Source organism: Siniperca chuatsi, linkage group LG13, assembly GCF_020085105.1.
Source record: "Siniperca chuatsi isolate FFG_IHB_CAS linkage group LG13, ASM2008510v1, whole genome shotgun sequence".
Classification (NCBI taxonomy): Eukaryota; Metazoa; Chordata; class Actinopteri; order Centrarchiformes; family Sinipercidae; genus Siniperca; species Siniperca chuatsi.
In genome coordinates this window covers 3,665,618-3,683,146 of record NC_058054.1, presented here as the reverse complement: position 1 = coordinate 3,683,146, position 17,529 = coordinate 3,665,618, and the positions used below count along the sequence as shown (strand labels likewise).

Here is a 17,529-nt window from a genome sequence, read left to right as displayed (position 1 = left end):
AGGAGCTCTGCTTTTTTTCATGAGGTGTATCAGAGACACTTGAGTGAGCGGCTCTTCGGAAGTGAGCGCCTTTGGAGGCTGGCTGGTTTCCAGCGGTCAGCGGGGTTTACTTCTTGGCGGGCTTCTCGGTCTTCTTGGGCAGCAGCACCGCCTGGATGTTGGGCAGCACGCCGCCCTGAGCGATGGTGACTCCGCCCAGCAGCTTGTTGAGCTCCTCGTCGTTGCGGACGGCGAGCTGCAGGTGTCGGGGGATGATCCTGGTCTTCTTGTTGTCGCGGGCGGCGTTGCCGGCCAGCTCCAGGATCTCAGCGGTCAGGTACTCCAGCACCGCCGCCAGATACACCGGAGCTCCGGCACCGACTCGCTCCGCATAGTTGCCTTTGCGCAGCAGCCTGTGAACACGGCCGACGGGGAACTGAAGCCCGGCACGAGATGAGCGGGTCTTAGCCTTAGCTCTGGCTTTTCCTCCGGTTTTGCCTCGTCCAGACATTGTTAAGCTTATTTTCTAGAGTCGTGACTCAAAGAAACTGAGGCACCGGCTGTCAAAACCCGCCTTTATAAATCCGCGGAGCGCGGGCCGGTTCTTGCCAGACCAACCAGGAAAGGGGCTTCCAACAGAGCAGTCCGCGCTGGGTTTTGGCGGACATTTTGAAAAGATGTTTCGCCAATAAGCAGCGGAGATTCAGGCGGCGGGTCGCTCCTCTGGGCGGCGCTGAGCTCCAGGAGGAGGCCCTCACCAATCCGGAGCCGGGGGGCTGAAGCAGCGTCACCATTTCGCAGCCGGTCCCAGAGTTTAAGAGCAGCGTGTCTCCTCGCTTTATTACACTTTTCTCCTGTTCAGAGAAACGAGATACAATGGCCAGAACCAAGCAGACCGCCCGTAAATCCACCGGAGGCAAAGCTCCCAGGAAGCAGCTGGCGACCAAAGCTGCCCGTAAGAGCGCCCCGGCCACCGGCGGAGTGAAGAAGCCCCACCGTTACAGGCCCGGCACCGTGGCTCTCCGGGAGATCCGCCGCTACCAGAAGTCCACCGAGCTGCTGATCCGCAAGCTGCCCTTCCAGCGCCTGGTCCGAGAGATCGCTCAGGACTTCAAGACCGACCTGCGCTTCCAGAGCTCCGCCGTCATGGCGCTGCAGGAGGCCAGCGAGGCCTACCTGGTCGGCCTCTTCGAGGACACCAACCTGTGCGCCATCCACGCCAAGAGGGTCACCATCATGCCCAAAGACATCCAGCTGGCCAGACGCATCCGCGGGGAGAGGGCTTAGACTCACCCGCACCTGTCCAAACCCACAACGGCTCTTTTAAGAGCCACCGACACAAACTAACAGAGCGACGTCCTCTGCTGCTGCTGTTGATACACATAGAATTTAAAGATACTAATTATTATATTTTATATTAAAGTTATAAAGCATTTAATTAAACAAATTGATGCACTGATTCTTTGGATATTCTGTTACTGATACTATACTAACATTATATATAGCCTATATTAGGAAACGTAATTGTAAAGGAAACAAATGATTTCCAGCCATTGAAGATCATCTCAGTTTCCTGTTTTGGGAAACCATATTTTAGACCTTGTAATCCCTTATGAACCTTTATGTAGATCTTCGGGTAAGGGTCTCCTGTCTGATCCTAAGTCCAGGATGGAAACTAAGGGGGACAGAGCTTTTGCTATCAGTGTTTATGTCTCTTCTCAAAACGCATTTTTATCAGAAAGCAGATCCTGATTTTACCTGAACTGGCTGTTTATTTTATTGGTTTTGGTTTTATTTTATTTCTTTATATTTCGTTACGTTCTGTGTTGTGAGCTCCTTGTGTAGTGCAGTAGGATGCGTTGTGATTGGCTGCAGCTGTGTCTCTCCCAGGTGAGTGCAGTGGGAGCTTCCTGTCCTCTTCCCCTCGGAGTCCCGTAGCTGGAGCTGCTTTGATGTTCAAACTTAACTTATAACGTCAGTGTTTCTGAAGTTGTTACTGAATATTTCAGTGGTGGAATGTAACTTAGTACATTTACTCAAGTGCTGTACTTTCGGCTGAGCTCAGGCCCTTTAACTACCACTGAGGACTGAATCAGAGTCAGAAATACTTTATTGATCCCCGAGGGGAAACTCTTTCGTTACAGCTGCTCACCGTCACGTCAGTGCACACAGGAAGAGAAGTACTAAGCAAAAAAACAACAACACTATAATACAGCTAAGATGAATTAAGTACTAAGTGGATATAAAGTATAAAAGCTAAAATAAGTGTAAAGTACCAAAGTGGAGTTAGAGGTTAATAAGTATGTATAATGTAATATGTGTAATATGTATAATAATTTAATGTAATAATATAAGTAATAGTGCATGAATAGTTAAGTGTAGCTTATTGAGATACTTATGAGACGGTGGATATTGCACAGCAGTGATATAAGTATGAATAAATATTAAACAGATAATATTGCACAATATTTCAAGTATTGCAGTGATGTTAATGATCCAATGAAAACTGTACAATATATGTTAAAGCTGTATAGTTTTCAGAATCAGAATCAAAAAAATATACTTTATTTATAAGTTTGCACACAGGAGGTAGCAAAAATATAATACAATAAGTATAAGATAAAAACGTCAGAAAATAAATTAAGTTTCAGGTCGGTATAAGTATAAGATAAACGTGTCAAGTACCAAGTGGGTTTACTGGTTGATGATGATAGTACAGTATAATAATACAATGTAACAAAATAAGTAATAAGCGGAGGTGCATGTACTGTCGAGAGTAATAGAGGTATATAATATCATTAACAATAAATAAGAAAAACTAATATTGCACAGGAGTAGTACACAGAATATTGCACAATTATTCAATTATGGCGGAGATGTAATGATCAATGTCCAGTTTAGTGACCTAGGGTCATACAGACTGACACTTAGAGGGAGGAGTTAAAGAGTCTGATGGCCACAGGCAGGAATGACTTCCTGTGGCGCTCTGTGGTGCATTGTGGGGGGTTGAGTCTTCAGCTGAAGGTGCTCCTTTGTTTGACCAGCACGTCATGGAGCGGGTGGGAGACACTGTCCAAGATGGCGTGTAGTTTGGCGAGCATCCTCCTCTCTGACACCACCGCCAGAGAGTCCAGCTCCACCCCCACAATGTTACTGGCCTTACAGATCAGTTTGTTGAGTCTGTTAGCGTCCGCTACCCTCAGCCTGCTGCCCCAGCATGCAACAGCATACAGGATAGCACCGGCCACCACAGGCTCATAAAACATCCTCAGCATTGTCCGGCAGATGTTGAAGGACCTCAGCCTCCTCAGAAAATAGAGGCGGCTCTGGCCCTTCCTGTAAACAGCTTGAGTGTAGTGGTAATTCTTCAGAATAAACACTCAAGGCAACCACTTGTCTTTCTGTAGGTTTACTTCAAACGTCTGCAGATGGACTCACAACAGCAATACATACTGTCAGGTTCAAGACACCTAGAACATTTAAATCATATACAAGGAAAGAAAGACAAAGGCATTAACTTAAGTTTTTACTCGCGAGGAGAGTAAGCATAGATGCATTCAGTTACATCTCCTACTCACTCTGAAGTGCATCTATGCAGCCTCCTCTTTTTTTATTCAGTTTAGGAGATTCCCTGTTACATAGTTTTCTAAGGGGTGGGGGAAGTGTATACTGCTACATAAGAAAAGAAACAAAGTGGTGTTGTCAGGTCTATCTCGTGAGAGCGGCCTTGGAGCAGCCACTACTCTCGAGACCATCTGGTGCGGTGTCAGCCTGCCCTGCCGGTCATGGGATGGCAGGGTGCGTTCCTGTTATTCTCACAGACACAAGTTTAATAACACACATACACACACAGCATTGCTGTGAACTTTAAAGGTCACTAAGAACAAAACATAAATGGGATAACTTATGTACATTTTATTCTAACACATGCATCAGTATAATCTACTGAGCGGAGAAGGAAAGGAGAATCAGTTATTTACAACAGTCAATAGCATGTTTTGTTCATATCATCGTTATCAATGAACGGAGGTTTTATCATCTGCTTTGTATTTAATTTGGGAATTTAGGAAGCTGAGCTGCATTTCACATTTTATTTAAAGTTACACATAATGGGTTTCTCTAAAGGCAGACTCATTAAACTAGGCTGTTTTCTGATTTAATGAAACACGAGGGAATATTTAAAATAATATGTTTAATGTTTTACAGACTTCTTCTTCTTCTTCTTCTTCTTCTGTTGTGTTTTATGGCGGTTGGCGTCCCTAATTGCGCATTACCGCCACCTACTGAATTTTAACATCTTCACAGTTTAAACTTTAAACATTGTCCACCCAACGTGATCCCATGCCATAATCAATTCTATAACCCAGACCCCATTGTCTGAGTTGGTGCAACTCCTTCCCTCAGTGTAACATCCAGATCCTCTCCAGTTATGTCCACAACATTCAAGAATCGTCTTGCCGCATCCAGCACCATCTTAATCCTTTCTGACTTCCCCTTCATTTCAGCCGCACAGTTTATAACCATGGCAATAAATGCCAGAAATCGCTTCTTGTCCATACTGATGTTTTGCTCGTCTCCATTTCCTTTCTTCTCCTTTTCCTTTTGAACTACCACCCTTTCACCGTTCCTCTCCATACTCTTAACAGCTTCCGCATATGACAATCCCTTTTCTGCTCTGATCTTATTCATTTTCATTTCCTTAATTCTTTTTGGACATTTTGCTGATCCCGTATAGTGGTTTCCCTCACAGTGCAGGCACTTTGCTTGTTCTTTCTCCACTTTACACTTCTCCACATTACAGTCGTCCTTCCCACATCTCCCACATCTTCTGCCTCCTCTACATACTGCCGCAACATGTCCATACTCCTGACAGCAGAAACACCTGAGAGGCGCTCTCTCATATGGCCTCACCCTGTAGCACACATAATCTAGGTACACTCTCTCTGGTAACTCCCCCTCAAAAGTCAAACACACTGAGTTACTGTCCTCCTTCTCCCCATTTCTGAATCTTGTCATCCTTCTTGCCTCACACACACCTTCAACCTCCCGAAATGACTCGGCCTCCACCGACAGTGGCACTCCGCTTACTACCCCCTTCTTTTTTACTTCTGCTCCGAGTGGGAAGCAATCCACACTGCTATAATCTCCAAATGCATGAATCTTCAGGGCTTTATCTCTCTGACGCTTTGACACACATTCAATGATAACCATCCCACTTCTTGTTATCCTGACCGATCTGACATCTCCGAGCTTTCCTCCTACAAACTTTCCGACTTCATGTGGATTCTTGAAAATGCCGTCTGTTTGTGTCACTGCTATCATCCCAACAAGATACTTTTCCTCTTTCTGACCGGATTCACTTGAGTTACTCTTCTTCCTTTTCTTTTTATTTTCAAATCCTCTCGAATCCTCGTTTCTAATTTCGCGCTCTGATTCCTCCTCTGACTCCATTTCCGCCATCATCCTGCAGTTCACTGTCAGACACCGTGAAGTTTATGCCGATAAAAACCACTAGGACTATAAACTTACAAAATAAACCATTCTGAAAAGGCTTAACTAAGTCTATGCTACGCTTACACACCATATTCCTCCAACTGCTAACTGCGAGACGTCTAAACTTACTAAATATTAACTGTAAAGTTTTGATAGAAACTCCTATGCCGACATGTTGGCTAAGAGAAACACGCCCATTATTCGGTGATGCCTTCAGGCCACATCGGAAATGTTGGCCGTCTTTTACAGACTTCAAGTTATTTTTGTAGTATTTTTAAAATCATGTTTACAGCCTTGTAAGAGCTGCTGAATATATTGAGAGGAATGAATTAAACAAATATCTGCTACAAATCTGCTTGAAACATTGTAATGTAAATTGTTAGTAGCAGTACTTTTAAACATTATTGTTCTAAATAAAATCCAAAACATTGGAGTGGAATCGGTGTTGGCGTTCATGAAACAAACCATGTCCGATGCCTCTATTTTGGTAGAATTTAAATCATAGGCTTTGTAAATAACATTAGTACGGTTTTAACTTGAGGTTCAAGTTGTTATGTATTTCATAGATCAATTATTTCATTTATTATTAACTGAATGGGCATATCTATCTGTTTATTATTTATTCTGAGTGTCCAAAGAGAGGAAAGAACAACACAAGTCAAAAGGTCAATCTGATCATTAACGTTACAGAAACACATGTACAGGCGTTGGACAAAATCCTGTAAACACTTTGCTGCTTTGATATAAATCAATAAGAAATGCTACAGAGACAAATCTGTTTTATTTTCCAGACTCTTCCTCTTTACCAGTGAAATAACTTCAGCTGATGCTCCCCTCAGTGGCTTTTCAACATCAGTCACTACATACAGTCCATGTGAAATATAGTTATAGGAATTTGTATGTTTAGTAAATATATGAAATATACAAGGCAAAGTGACTTTGAACCTATAACTGTGTCACAAAAGAAAACATGACTTTAACAACTTTATATGTAATCTGTGATCTTGTTTCCTCGAGGTCGGGGTTTTATCAGGTTGGATTTAGGGAGAAATGTCTCTTTAATGACTTGATCACAGACGAGCTCCAAAAATCTGATTCAGCGAATCGTTTTAATGATCAAAATCACACACAGGTTCAAAATCCACCTTCAGATTTATTGATTTTTATCAGAAATGACAAATCTGTCACAGCAGGTAGTATTTTGTAATCCTGTTATTATAGATAATAATGAATGTTTGTGTGTAAACTTCTTTCCTTGTCGGTTTCCTGTTTCTAATAGAGGTAATAGTATTTGACTTAATAATAAAATACTCTGTTGTTGCATAAAGTCTAGTACTAGTCGCAGTCCAGTCTACATGTTCTGTCGCAGATACTTATTATAATGGGTCTAGGAATAGTATATTGATGATATGAAATAATATAGAAAGATAATATGGTTTCCAGCAGGATAGTAGTGGGAGAGAATAGCGACTGTGCGTCACATATTAAGTATAACATGTTAATGTGTACAGAGGACTTCATCAGATTAACTTGGTACCTCTCCTTCAGGCAGGTCCAGATGCAGTCTGAGAGGAAACAGCGCCACCTCGCGCTCAAACATACACTGCAGCTGTGATTGTAAGTGAGCCCGTAGATGAAGGACTGAAGCCGGTTTCCAGCAGCTAAACTCGCGCCATGAATCAGCTCTGACTCGAGGACACAGTGACGTGTCTCTCCTCGTTAGTATAGTGGACAGTATCTCCGCCTGTCACGCGGAAGACCGGGGTTCGATTCCCCGACGGGGAGGAGCGTTTCTTTAACAGCCGGATGGAAGAAGTCTGATTCTGACCTCCTTCATAAACCAGATCCACCACGAACCAGGTTACATTTATCTAATGCAAATCCAGAGTACTACCTTCGACTAATGAAAGGTATCTAGTTAGTGGCGTTTCTCTAAGCGACACGTTTGCTTTAGATAAATGTAGTGCAGTATAAGCAGTGTCAAGATTCAGTGAACAAATAATGTTGGCACAATAAATGTTTTTAAGCATATTTCACATAACCCAAAGACAGAAAACAAGCAAACAGATACCATAACGAAGTAAAACACATATTAAAAACCTTTTACAATACTGCAATAACAGAAATCCTAAGCGACGTATTTGTGAGAGGCAGTTCTGCATATAAAGTGTTCATAAAGTGATCATGTGAAAGTCCACCGTGTTTTAAAGCTGCGGTCTGAAACCCCGAACAGAAGTTTATCACTTCAAAATGTTTTGAGAAATTATCATAAATGAAAGACATCAAGTGTCAAGTTGCATGAAACGTCTTCATCATCTTTGACCATTTGAATTTAGACAGTTTAAACCTGTGTTTGGGTCTAACAATCAAAACTGAGCTTGATTCTGACCTCTTTCATATACAGGTGGAAGAATAATATATGGGTCATTAAACGAAAACGTGCCATTTCCCACTTTTAATGTTTGATTTTCAAAGTACTGTTTTGAAAATCTTTAAGCCCCTTTTTGGATGAAGTAGATCCTTACCTCTCAGGGAAATGTGCCGTGCCATCTCAGGCTATCTTATTTTTTATAATTTTTTCATATAACCAACATAAATGTGTGTGTTTGGTCAACCCTGTTACCGACATATTAATTACTTTTTGAAAAGGTTTTAAATACATATATAGAACAAATCTGATATACTGTGAAAGACAACCCCCCCATTGTTACATTAAGAGTGTTTGTGAATTGAGAATATTGAAAGTTTTATCTTTTTTTAGTGGATGAATATGTTCATTTCCAAATGACACTCTCCCAGCATCTTCTGTTTTAAGAAAAATGTATGGAAACAAAAATAAAACGCCTCAATTCAATTTTGAATGGATTATTAGTCTCCCTTACTAAACATTTACAATTAGTTGGTTACATTTTTATTTTCATTTTTTAAATGATATTAGAATATTATACAAGTAACAGGGTTGACAACAGTTACTGTATTGGTTATACCGCTTGTTTGAGTTACAGTTATGGTTGTAATGGAGTCTTAATTGGACATTCATAAACCTTTAATTCAACATGACTAATTAGCATATATTGTAGAATGCTCTATTGAGATATTTTAGCATAAAAATTATGAAAAATGATGATGATTCTGCGGATGTAAATGTAAATCAATTGTTTTATTAAAACATTAACATTACATTGCAATTAAATGACCAATTGAACATGTTTGGCCTTAACAGAATAAGCAAAAACCACTAACGATCACTTACTAAAGGCCACTATAAAAAAGTATAAAAAACAAAATGCAGATCATAGATCGAGTGTGTTGTAACATGGAGGAAGTAAACTGGTGAAAAATCTTATGTCTAGAGAAATTGGGTTTAAAAGGGTTAGTCCTCAACTACGTCCACAACAACGTTTTAAGTACTGGCGCTCAGGACCGGAGCAAAAGGAAAAGCTAACTGTTGAACATGTTTGGCCTTAACAGAATAAACAAAAGTCAATGATCACTAATGATCACTTAATGTAACATTCCTGTCTGCCTACCCAACAAGTTTTGACCAGATGTCTTTCCGTATTTCTACGTGCCGTGCTGTCACATTAAGAGGAGCAGGAATCAATCTTAAAATGTCATCAAATATGTACCAGATGCTGTCCTCACGGGCTGGCCAGAAATATCTATTCGGGCCAACACAGTGCATGCACTTCACTTGGGCATATCCTTCATCTTTTGCCACGATGATTCCTGGGTAGATCTCCTTGTCATATGTCAGGACACACCATTTTCCGATAATCTGGTCGTCATTCCAGTCGATCTCCTGGGGTTCCTGAAGTTCTTCTGTCAGGTGCTCCTTTGACTGGATTGGTTGAGGTCTGACTGGTGTGCTTGAGGTAGCTGACAGTGGAGGGAAGGTGAAGTGGTGAGTGTTGAAACATGTGCAGGACAGGTTATTCAGTGTAGCACACAGACAGCTGACGTCCCTGGAGATCAAGTGGCCTTTTCTGTTGGTGACCACTTGGTGTATTTGCATTGTCCCAGGGACCGATGGGATGTTTGCTGGAATGTTACGGTATGCATCCACAATATTCTTGGTTTCCACATAAAAGAGCTTCACTGTGGTGCCAGTGGTCAGTAGTGCTCGGTAGAGTGTGATGGCATCAGGGATGTCACGCCCTTGACTCACAAGCTGATCTGCCAGTCTTTTTAACACTCCCCCAACACCATCAGGAGCACCCTTACCGTGGCTCGCTTCAAAAAAAGCATACTTGCGTCAACCCTGTTACCCTGGAATGGTAACAGGTTTGACGAAAAAGGTTATTGGCGGCCATTACTAGCCATGAGGTATAGGTAATGACACCACATTACGTGCCTTAATGAGAGGCTTAAATGTTGTTATATATGTAAATTTTTAAATATGTACAAATAACTTAACGTATGCTTTTCTGGTAACAGGGCTGACACAATGAGCGTGTCCCTGTCTTTCAGACATTACATAAACTCAAAGAAAATTCATTAAAAAGAAGAGAACACTTCCTTGTCTTCTACCATCAACTTCATGAAAGGCAGATGATGTCACTTCCTGGAACTGATGCAACTTTTGGAACAGTCCATTATCTTTAAAGAGGGGTTTTCATAAAAAGTAACAGGGTTGACGAGAACCTAGGGACCCGACTAAATTGTTTTTTTTTTTTTAATTTGACACGTTAAGAATAAAATCCATTCATGACTAATGAACTGACACTTAAGGCTTTATAGAAGTACGTTTTTTTATGATAGTTTGACTTTTTTGGCCTCGATAGCAAGTAGAAGTAGAAAAATCATACTGAGGGACAGGCCATTTTCAACATTTCTGCAAGATGCTTTGCACAAAAATGTGATTAAAATCCTTTAAAAACAAAAGAAACAGAAATTAATTTATTCTTATATTTTGAGACATTATGGAAACTAAATTATAAAATATTTTATTTGTTTCATGGTTTATTAAGATTTACAGAGCTTTTTTCCTGAGGGACACAAAATGGCACGTTTTCGTATAATGACCCATATAATGCAAATCAGGAGGAGTACCTCCAACTAATGTTATCAAGCATGTGGTTTTACTGTAAGCTAAATTTGTTTTAACGTGATTAAATCTTAAAAAGAATGTGTATCATTTTCCTTGTCTGCAGATTGTTCGACTGAACGTTAATGATAGTTTGTTCTTGTTAATCACCTCAATGATGTAGCCTCCTTTATTATCAGTGAATAATAGGAAACATGAGAACTGAGCAGAATAAAATGGAAGTTAGTGTATAATAAAATACACGATTTTAAGTTTAATCATTAAAATCAGTCAGCAGGAAAGTGGCTCCTAGTTGAAGCAGTGGGTGGCTCTTAAAAGAGCCTTTGTGTTGTGGGGCTGAAGAGCGGGTCTACTTGGAGCTGGTGTACTTGGTGACGGCCTTGGTGCCCTCAGACACGGCGTGCTTGGCCAGCTCCCCGGGCAGCAGCAGGCGGACGGCGGTCTGGATCTCCCTGGAGGTGATGGTAGAGCGCTTGTTGTAGTGAGCCAGGCGGGAGGACTCACCGGCGATGCGCTCGAAGATGTCGCTCACAAACGAGTTCATGATCAGCATGGCCTTGGAGGAGATGCCGGTGTCGGGGTGAACCTGCTTCAGCACCTTGTACACGTAGATGGCATAGCTCTCCTTCCTGGTCTTTCTCTTCTTCTTGCCGCTCTTGGTGACGCTCTTAGAGACGGCTTTCTTTGAGCCCTTCTTCGGCGCTTTCACTGGATCAGGCATCGTTAACTTCGTATGAGTTTTCTTTAACGAATAGTCGCTGTGGCACTGAGATGGTTAATTTGTATGCGCCCGATGCAAATTAGACTGTGCGGATCCTCGTACAGGATTGGCTGAGTTTTTAAACGCGACTGAGCATGCGCTTCACAAGCGACCGTTAAACATTCCTCTACGAGATGTGAATGAAGATGTAAAAGTCAAACCATAAACGCTGTAACACAGATTTAAACAGTGAAGTGTATTAATATCAGTGGTGGAGGAAGTATTCAGATACTTTACTTAAGTAAAAGCACTAATACCACACTGTGAAAATGCTCTGTCACGAGTAAAAGCCTGTAAGCCCTTACTGAAAGTATTAAAAGTAAAAGTACTCAATACAGAAAAAAATGTCCCCTGTGACTGTTATATGATTATATGTTATACCATCAGATTATTGTTTCTCATGCATTAATGTAAAAGCAGGATTAGAGGACAAATTAAGGGACAAACCTGAATAAAAGAGGAGAGAAACACATCAAATGCAGATTGAAGATGGAAATGATTTAGTGATGTCTGTGACTGTCTCTGATGCTATATGTCCTTTTGTTGCGTCTGGTTACGTTTGTTTTCTTTCTATCTGCTGCACTCACGTCTCTCTCGCAAAAGAGATCTTGATCTCAGTGAGATGACCTGATTAAATAAAGGTGGTATATATAAATGAGGGAATATCTTGTGGAGGAGGTGTTCATCCCTCCACCGCAGCTGGAGGCTCGTTGTGGCCTGGCTCCATACTGAGACACTTCATTTCCTTTCATCTGTCACACATCTGTATATATACTGTGGGTATTTTTTAACTAATGGGTTCCTATTCTGTTATTACAGGATGCAGTATGACCGACTGAGCAACAAAGCCAGAGGTTTGGGGGAAGATGGAGCAGCGAGTCGTACATGTGACTTCTTCAGTTCAGAGGATTCACATAACGTTTATTATTTACCATTTAAAACCGTCTTGTGTTTAAAGATGCATGTGATTAGGTAATTAACACAATAGTAATTAATAATAATGCATTCACTTCATTAATCACGACGTAATCATCTCCTGTATGATAGGACAGTAGCTGCTTTATCCATATTAATAATCCCGGCCCTGCGATTACTTTGTACTGGATTGAAATCATCAGCACTTTGTCACCCACCCCTGATATTCACGTTTAAATCATAGTTGTTGTTAACTGCGTATTTTACACTTGCACAAAACAGCAAAAGGACAGCAGGATAAACTCTTTAAATTTAGATGATCTGGAAACTCACTGAGGACCGTGTGACACTGAAGAGATCGAACCTGAGAAGATACATATATTCTGTCTGTTCTAGTTTTTGTTTTAGCATCACAACAGGTGAAGTGGATGCTGTGTGGATTTAATCAGAAAGAGAAGCATTTTCATTACAGATATCACAATTTTACTTCACGAGTAATTTGGAAAGGAGTGGCAGCAATTCTATCATTAACATCAGTGACAGTATTAAAATCTCCACATAATATAACTGCATTTCTTTGTTCCCTCGGGTGCAGTATAGACAATAATAATTTTTTGTCCAAAAACCCCCGAACATCAGCCACATCTGTGCTGCTTTTGAGACGGGGCTCTTGTAAACACAGGAAGTAGATTGGTTAATCACAGTCACATTCAGTCGCTCTCACAATCCAGGAAGCTGCTTTTAAAAGGCACATAGATGCAAAGAAAAGAGATGTAATGACCTACTAGGGACTGTAGGCCTTGCAGTCTCTCCGTTTCTCTCTGCCATGCGCTGAAAAACTAATTAAATAATTAATCTAGTAAAATTATGTACACCTTCTTTATTTCTTCTTTGAGTTTGTGTTTGCATCATTTTGGATTTTAATTATAAAAATGTGTCTCAAACAGCAAATAAACGTAAGAAAAATGTGTGTTATACAATAATATATTTATACAATAATACTTTATTGTCACACTATAGCTACTAGGTGTTTGTGTTGTTGTTAAATTGAGATTATGTGTTCCATTGTAATTAAATAATTGATATCTCTGTGGTAATTAAACTGTTTGAATTGGATCGGGTCAGTTTTAGTTCGTGCTGAACAGCACATGTATAATGCTAATCCTGTCCTGGGAACATCAAATCATGTTTTGTGTTATTGTTCCGCCCAACCTGCACCGCCTTTGTCTTTAACCCCATAAAGCACTCAGACGTTAGCATTTTAATGGCCATCCTCAACGGCTTCTCCTTCTTCACACCTTTACAGACCAGAACCAGTTTCCCCAGACCGCCTCCCCTCCTCCGTGCATGTAAACTGTGTTTTCAGCTCCAGCAACTCTGACACCAACCTGAGTTGTTTGGTCCTGGCAGACTATTGAGAATATGAGGGAGCTGAGCACACAACCCAACACTAAATACTGTCTTTGAATTAGTGTAATCAATAAAAAGTTTGATTGAACCAAATTACAGGACAGCTCAGTCATGTTGAAAGCTTGGGAGCCATCTCCAAGAAGAGTTTACCTCCTAAAAGCTGAAGTGACCAGTGTTTTAAATGATTGTAAACAAGTGTTAAACACACAGTGTCTCTCTCAAACCGACCCTCTTCCTGGATTGAATCAAAGCTTGATAACCCCTCCCTCTTCTTCCTGCTCTTGTGACAAGTTAAAATATAATAATATAACACTCATAGTCTGTTACAAGTAAAAACATAGTAAATTCATGGTCTGTAATGATGTTAAAATCTGTAATGAGGGTAAAAAGATGATACGTTCATGAGAATTGACTAAAACCATAAAATCATTCACTACAATTCAAATCTGTCACATGTTTAAAAAATGGTTAAAATGTTAAAAGTGTAGTTATTTTACATTGTTGACTTTACTGTTTAATTTAAGATGTAATAGTGTTACTCTGTAATCTACAAAGTGGTTTTAATCTGATAGCCTGAGATGATTGTTTCTTTTATTTTTATAAATCTTTATTAAGTTTTAACAAGTTAAATACAAAGTTTACAAAAACAAAAATACAGCATAAATGCATCAATACAATTCATACATGAATATAAACATGAATCAAAGCGGTAAAAGTGTAAGCTAATATGAAGGGCCAAGCGATAAAATGCACAAAGAGAAAAGATATTAAAAGTCCCGTCTGGTCCAGGGGAGTAAAAGTGTTTTATCTGTAGTCAGCCAGCACGTGTTTCACCACCATGTTGCTGTCGATGACAGTCTGATTTAAAACCATGGCACATCTGGTTTTCCAGATCTTTACACAGACGATCCACGGGGAAACCTCAGTCTGTTCCTCAAAACAAATCCCACCATGAGCGAGCATTTGGCGACAGTGGCAAGAAAAAAACTTCCTTCAAGAGGCAGAAACCTCGGACAGAACCAGACTCAGTGGTGGGCGGCCATTGAGCGTTTGTCAGTCGGTCTCTGTGCTTTCAACTTTCCTCACTGAAACAGCTTCGTCACGGAGAAATGAGCAGAGTTTTCTATCACTTGTTGCTTTTTAAAACCAACATTTTGTTGGTGCACTCAGTCATTTATTACAGTTTATTACAGGTCAAGTTTGGGCGCGAAGACGTTTAGTTGTGTCCTGACACACATGAGACAACAGATATCGTGTAGCTGTGGACTTGAGGTCATTTCATTTATTGTTAAGATGAAACTAGAATGAGGCTGTCATGTTGGTTCAGTATTTATCTATCTATCTGACATCTGTGACTGATTGATTGCACCGTCACAGGTAAAGTTACTCCACCTTTGCCAGTACAGAGGTACTTTAGGGATGATTGGATGACTTTATAATCATGATAATATCCATATGAAATGCTGCATTCAGTTCAATCAGATCAACATCAGAAGGACTTGACGTCTGAAAGCAACAACATGTTCAGTCTCATTTAAAGTCCTTTATGATTTATGTTGTTCCTGAGAAGTTTTCTCAGCCGTCACTCAACCAGTGAGTGACTCAGCTTTTACAACAAGTGAAATATTTAAACATCAACAACAAATGGAAAATGTGCAGCCTATATCAGGTCCAGTCATTAAATCATGAAATGAATACATGATTCTTTACATTTGGTATTTCCATGTTGTTTATTCAGAATTCGAGAAGTCAGAGACATTTTAACCTGCAGCCTCAAATCTCACATTCCCAAACACTATTTACAACCTGAGAGCTGATGCGAATAATATAAGTGGAAAATCTTCTCTCCCATCTTTCCCATGTGACCTGAATGCAGCATCAGTGTTACAGGTGTGACACAATGTGATATCACACATATTTAAATGTCTCTTTACTGGTGTCGCTTGAAGCTGCCAAAGGCTCAGTGAAGTTTTTACACGTCTTCCTGCGGTGAACGTCACAGCAGGTTAACAGCTGAAATGTGAAAACTGACGCACAACACGAGAGGGCGCCTTCATCCTGCTAACAGGGATGAAGAGGAGGTTAAAGCTCCTCAACTCACTCTGTCTACAGTTTTAGTTCAGAACATGTTTTTAGGCTGATACGATTTATAATAACTACTGCTGTAAGTCATTAGGAATTCATCTTTTAAGAGAAATAAAGTAATTAACAGACTGATTTAATGTTGTTTGCATCTGTTCTTTAAACTGTACTTTGCCCCTATTATAAGGCCGTTAATCTCCCATGTTTGACATTTGACACACTGGTTTCTTCTTCACTAATTTCAGCTTGTTGCTCCAGTTACTAAAGTTTGGTTTCATTATAACGTTGATGCTTTTGTGCAAATAATTTTTAATTTAAAACTTAAAAACTTTACTGGTGTGACGAGAACGTAACTGCTAAAGTTAGCAAAGTTGGTTCATTGTGAATTAACTGAAAGGAAATGTATTAAAGTGTAAAGTTTACAGATTCATCCAGTCATTGCGGTCTCCAACTTAACTGTAGAGCCAAATATCTGGAGCTGTCCTGTGGGATTGAGAGCAACAGGTAACCTACTTTATTTCTTTGTTTAAATGCATCTAACACTAAGCTGACTATGCATTGTGCATTAAACTGTATTAGGCCACTGCATCGATGTAATAATATGTTAAAACAATGAATATAATCAAATGATACAAACCAGGTAATATGGAATATAATAGAGATGAATTACACCAAGGTTCTGCTTCAGTGAGAATATTTAAAATAATAATTTTGATGGGTTAGATTTATTAAGAGGACAACACATTTCTGTAGTAAAATACTTTGGACCACTTCCACAACTGGGAGGAACAATTCAGTCACCATTTATACAAGTCTGGCCAAAAATACGGCATCACATGAAATAAGGAGCACACTGACAGCGATAGTTATTTCAACTTTATTCGCACTGGAATGGAGGCCAAGTGTCTCTAAGTCATTCCTGGAAATGATTTATTTCAGATAACAGTATGCAAACTTTATTATTGATCTGATGAGGCAATTAAACTACGATCAACTCCTTAATAACTTCAAATGAAACCAAGAAAGGTCAAATAAAGAAAAATGTGAACATGTTTCCAGTTAAAGCTGAACTGAGAGGATAAATTCAAGACGAATAACAATCTCATAAATGTAATATGATATTAATGTATTATGGGCATCCGTCTCCGTTTATGTATTAATTATTCATAAATACATTTTTGGTAAATATATGAAAAAAAAATCCAAGACAATCAAAAGGAACAATTTTCACTTTAAGATGACGTCAAAGATGTAGGCGGAGCTGCTGAGTCTGGCGTCATCTGTCCTCTTTTACGTCCGCAGATAAGATGTAAAAACCGCATGTCTGCTGTACAATAATCAGACTTGTACAGTCAGTCAAATAATAAGTATTACACAATGAGTGGACGAGGAAAAGGCGGAAAGGGACTCGGGAAAGGAGGCGCTAAGCGTCACCGTAAAGTGCTCCGTGATAACATCCAGGGGATCACCAAGCCCGCCATCCGCCGTCTGGCTCGCCGCGGCGGAGTGAAGCGTATCTCCGGTCTGATCTACGAGGAGACCCGCGGTGTGCTCAAGGTCTTCCTGGAGAACGTGATCCGTGACGCCGTCACCTACACCGAGCACGCCAAGAGGAAGACCGTCACCGCCATGGACGTGGTGTACGCTCTCAAGAGGCAGGGCCGCACCCTGTACGGCTTCGGAGGCTAAACCTGATCCCGACCCGCTCATACCCCCCAACACAAAGGCCCTTTTAAGGGCCAAACACTTCCTCTAATGAGTCTTTCCTGATGTCTTATGACTTCAACGTGATATAAAAATAATAACCGTATTGACTGATAATATAATCAAAGTCACTTAACTT

The 17,529-nt window shown here is 40.4% G+C and overlaps 2 protein-coding genes and 1 non-coding gene across 3 annotated transcripts; 2 read left to right on the top strand and 1 right to left on the bottom strand.

Moving 5' to 3' along the window:
- Positions 1 to 86: 86 nt before the first annotated feature.
- On the bottom strand, positions 87 to 586 carry LOC122887331 (histone H2A-like). Its single transcript, XM_044220428.1, has one exon. It carries the CDS (start codon positions 488 to 490, stop codon positions 107 to 109), a length of 384 nt encoding a protein of 127 aa, XP_044076363.1. The 5' UTR covers positions 491 to 586; the 3' UTR covers positions 87 to 106.
- A 123-nt stretch (positions 587 to 709) lies between these two features.
- On the top strand, positions 710 to 17,430 carry LOC122887332 (histone H3-like). Its single transcript, XM_044220429.1, has 3 exons — positions 710 to 1,184; positions 10,988 to 10,994; positions 17,055 to 17,430. The coding sequence occupies exons 1-3, from the start codon at positions 856 to 858 to the stop codon at positions 17,373 to 17,375; spliced, it is 657 nt and encodes a 218-aa protein (XP_044076364.1). The 5' UTR covers positions 710 to 855; the 3' UTR covers positions 17,376 to 17,430.
- Positions 7,186 to 7,257, top strand: trnad-guc. Its single transcript has one exon. It is a non-coding gene; the product is annotated as a tRNA-Asp (tRNA).
- Positions 17,431 to 17,529: the final 99 nt, after the last annotated feature.

Bases quoted from the DNA above. Each gene is read 5' to 3' on its own strand.
- LOC122887331 (XM_044220428.1), bottom strand. From the start codon at position 490: ATGTCTGGACGAGGCAAAACCGGAGGAAAAGCCAGAGCTAAGGCTAAG.
- LOC122887332 (XM_044220429.1), top strand. From the start codon at position 856: ATGGCCAGAACCAAGCAGACCGCCCGTAAATCCACCGGAGGCAAAGCT.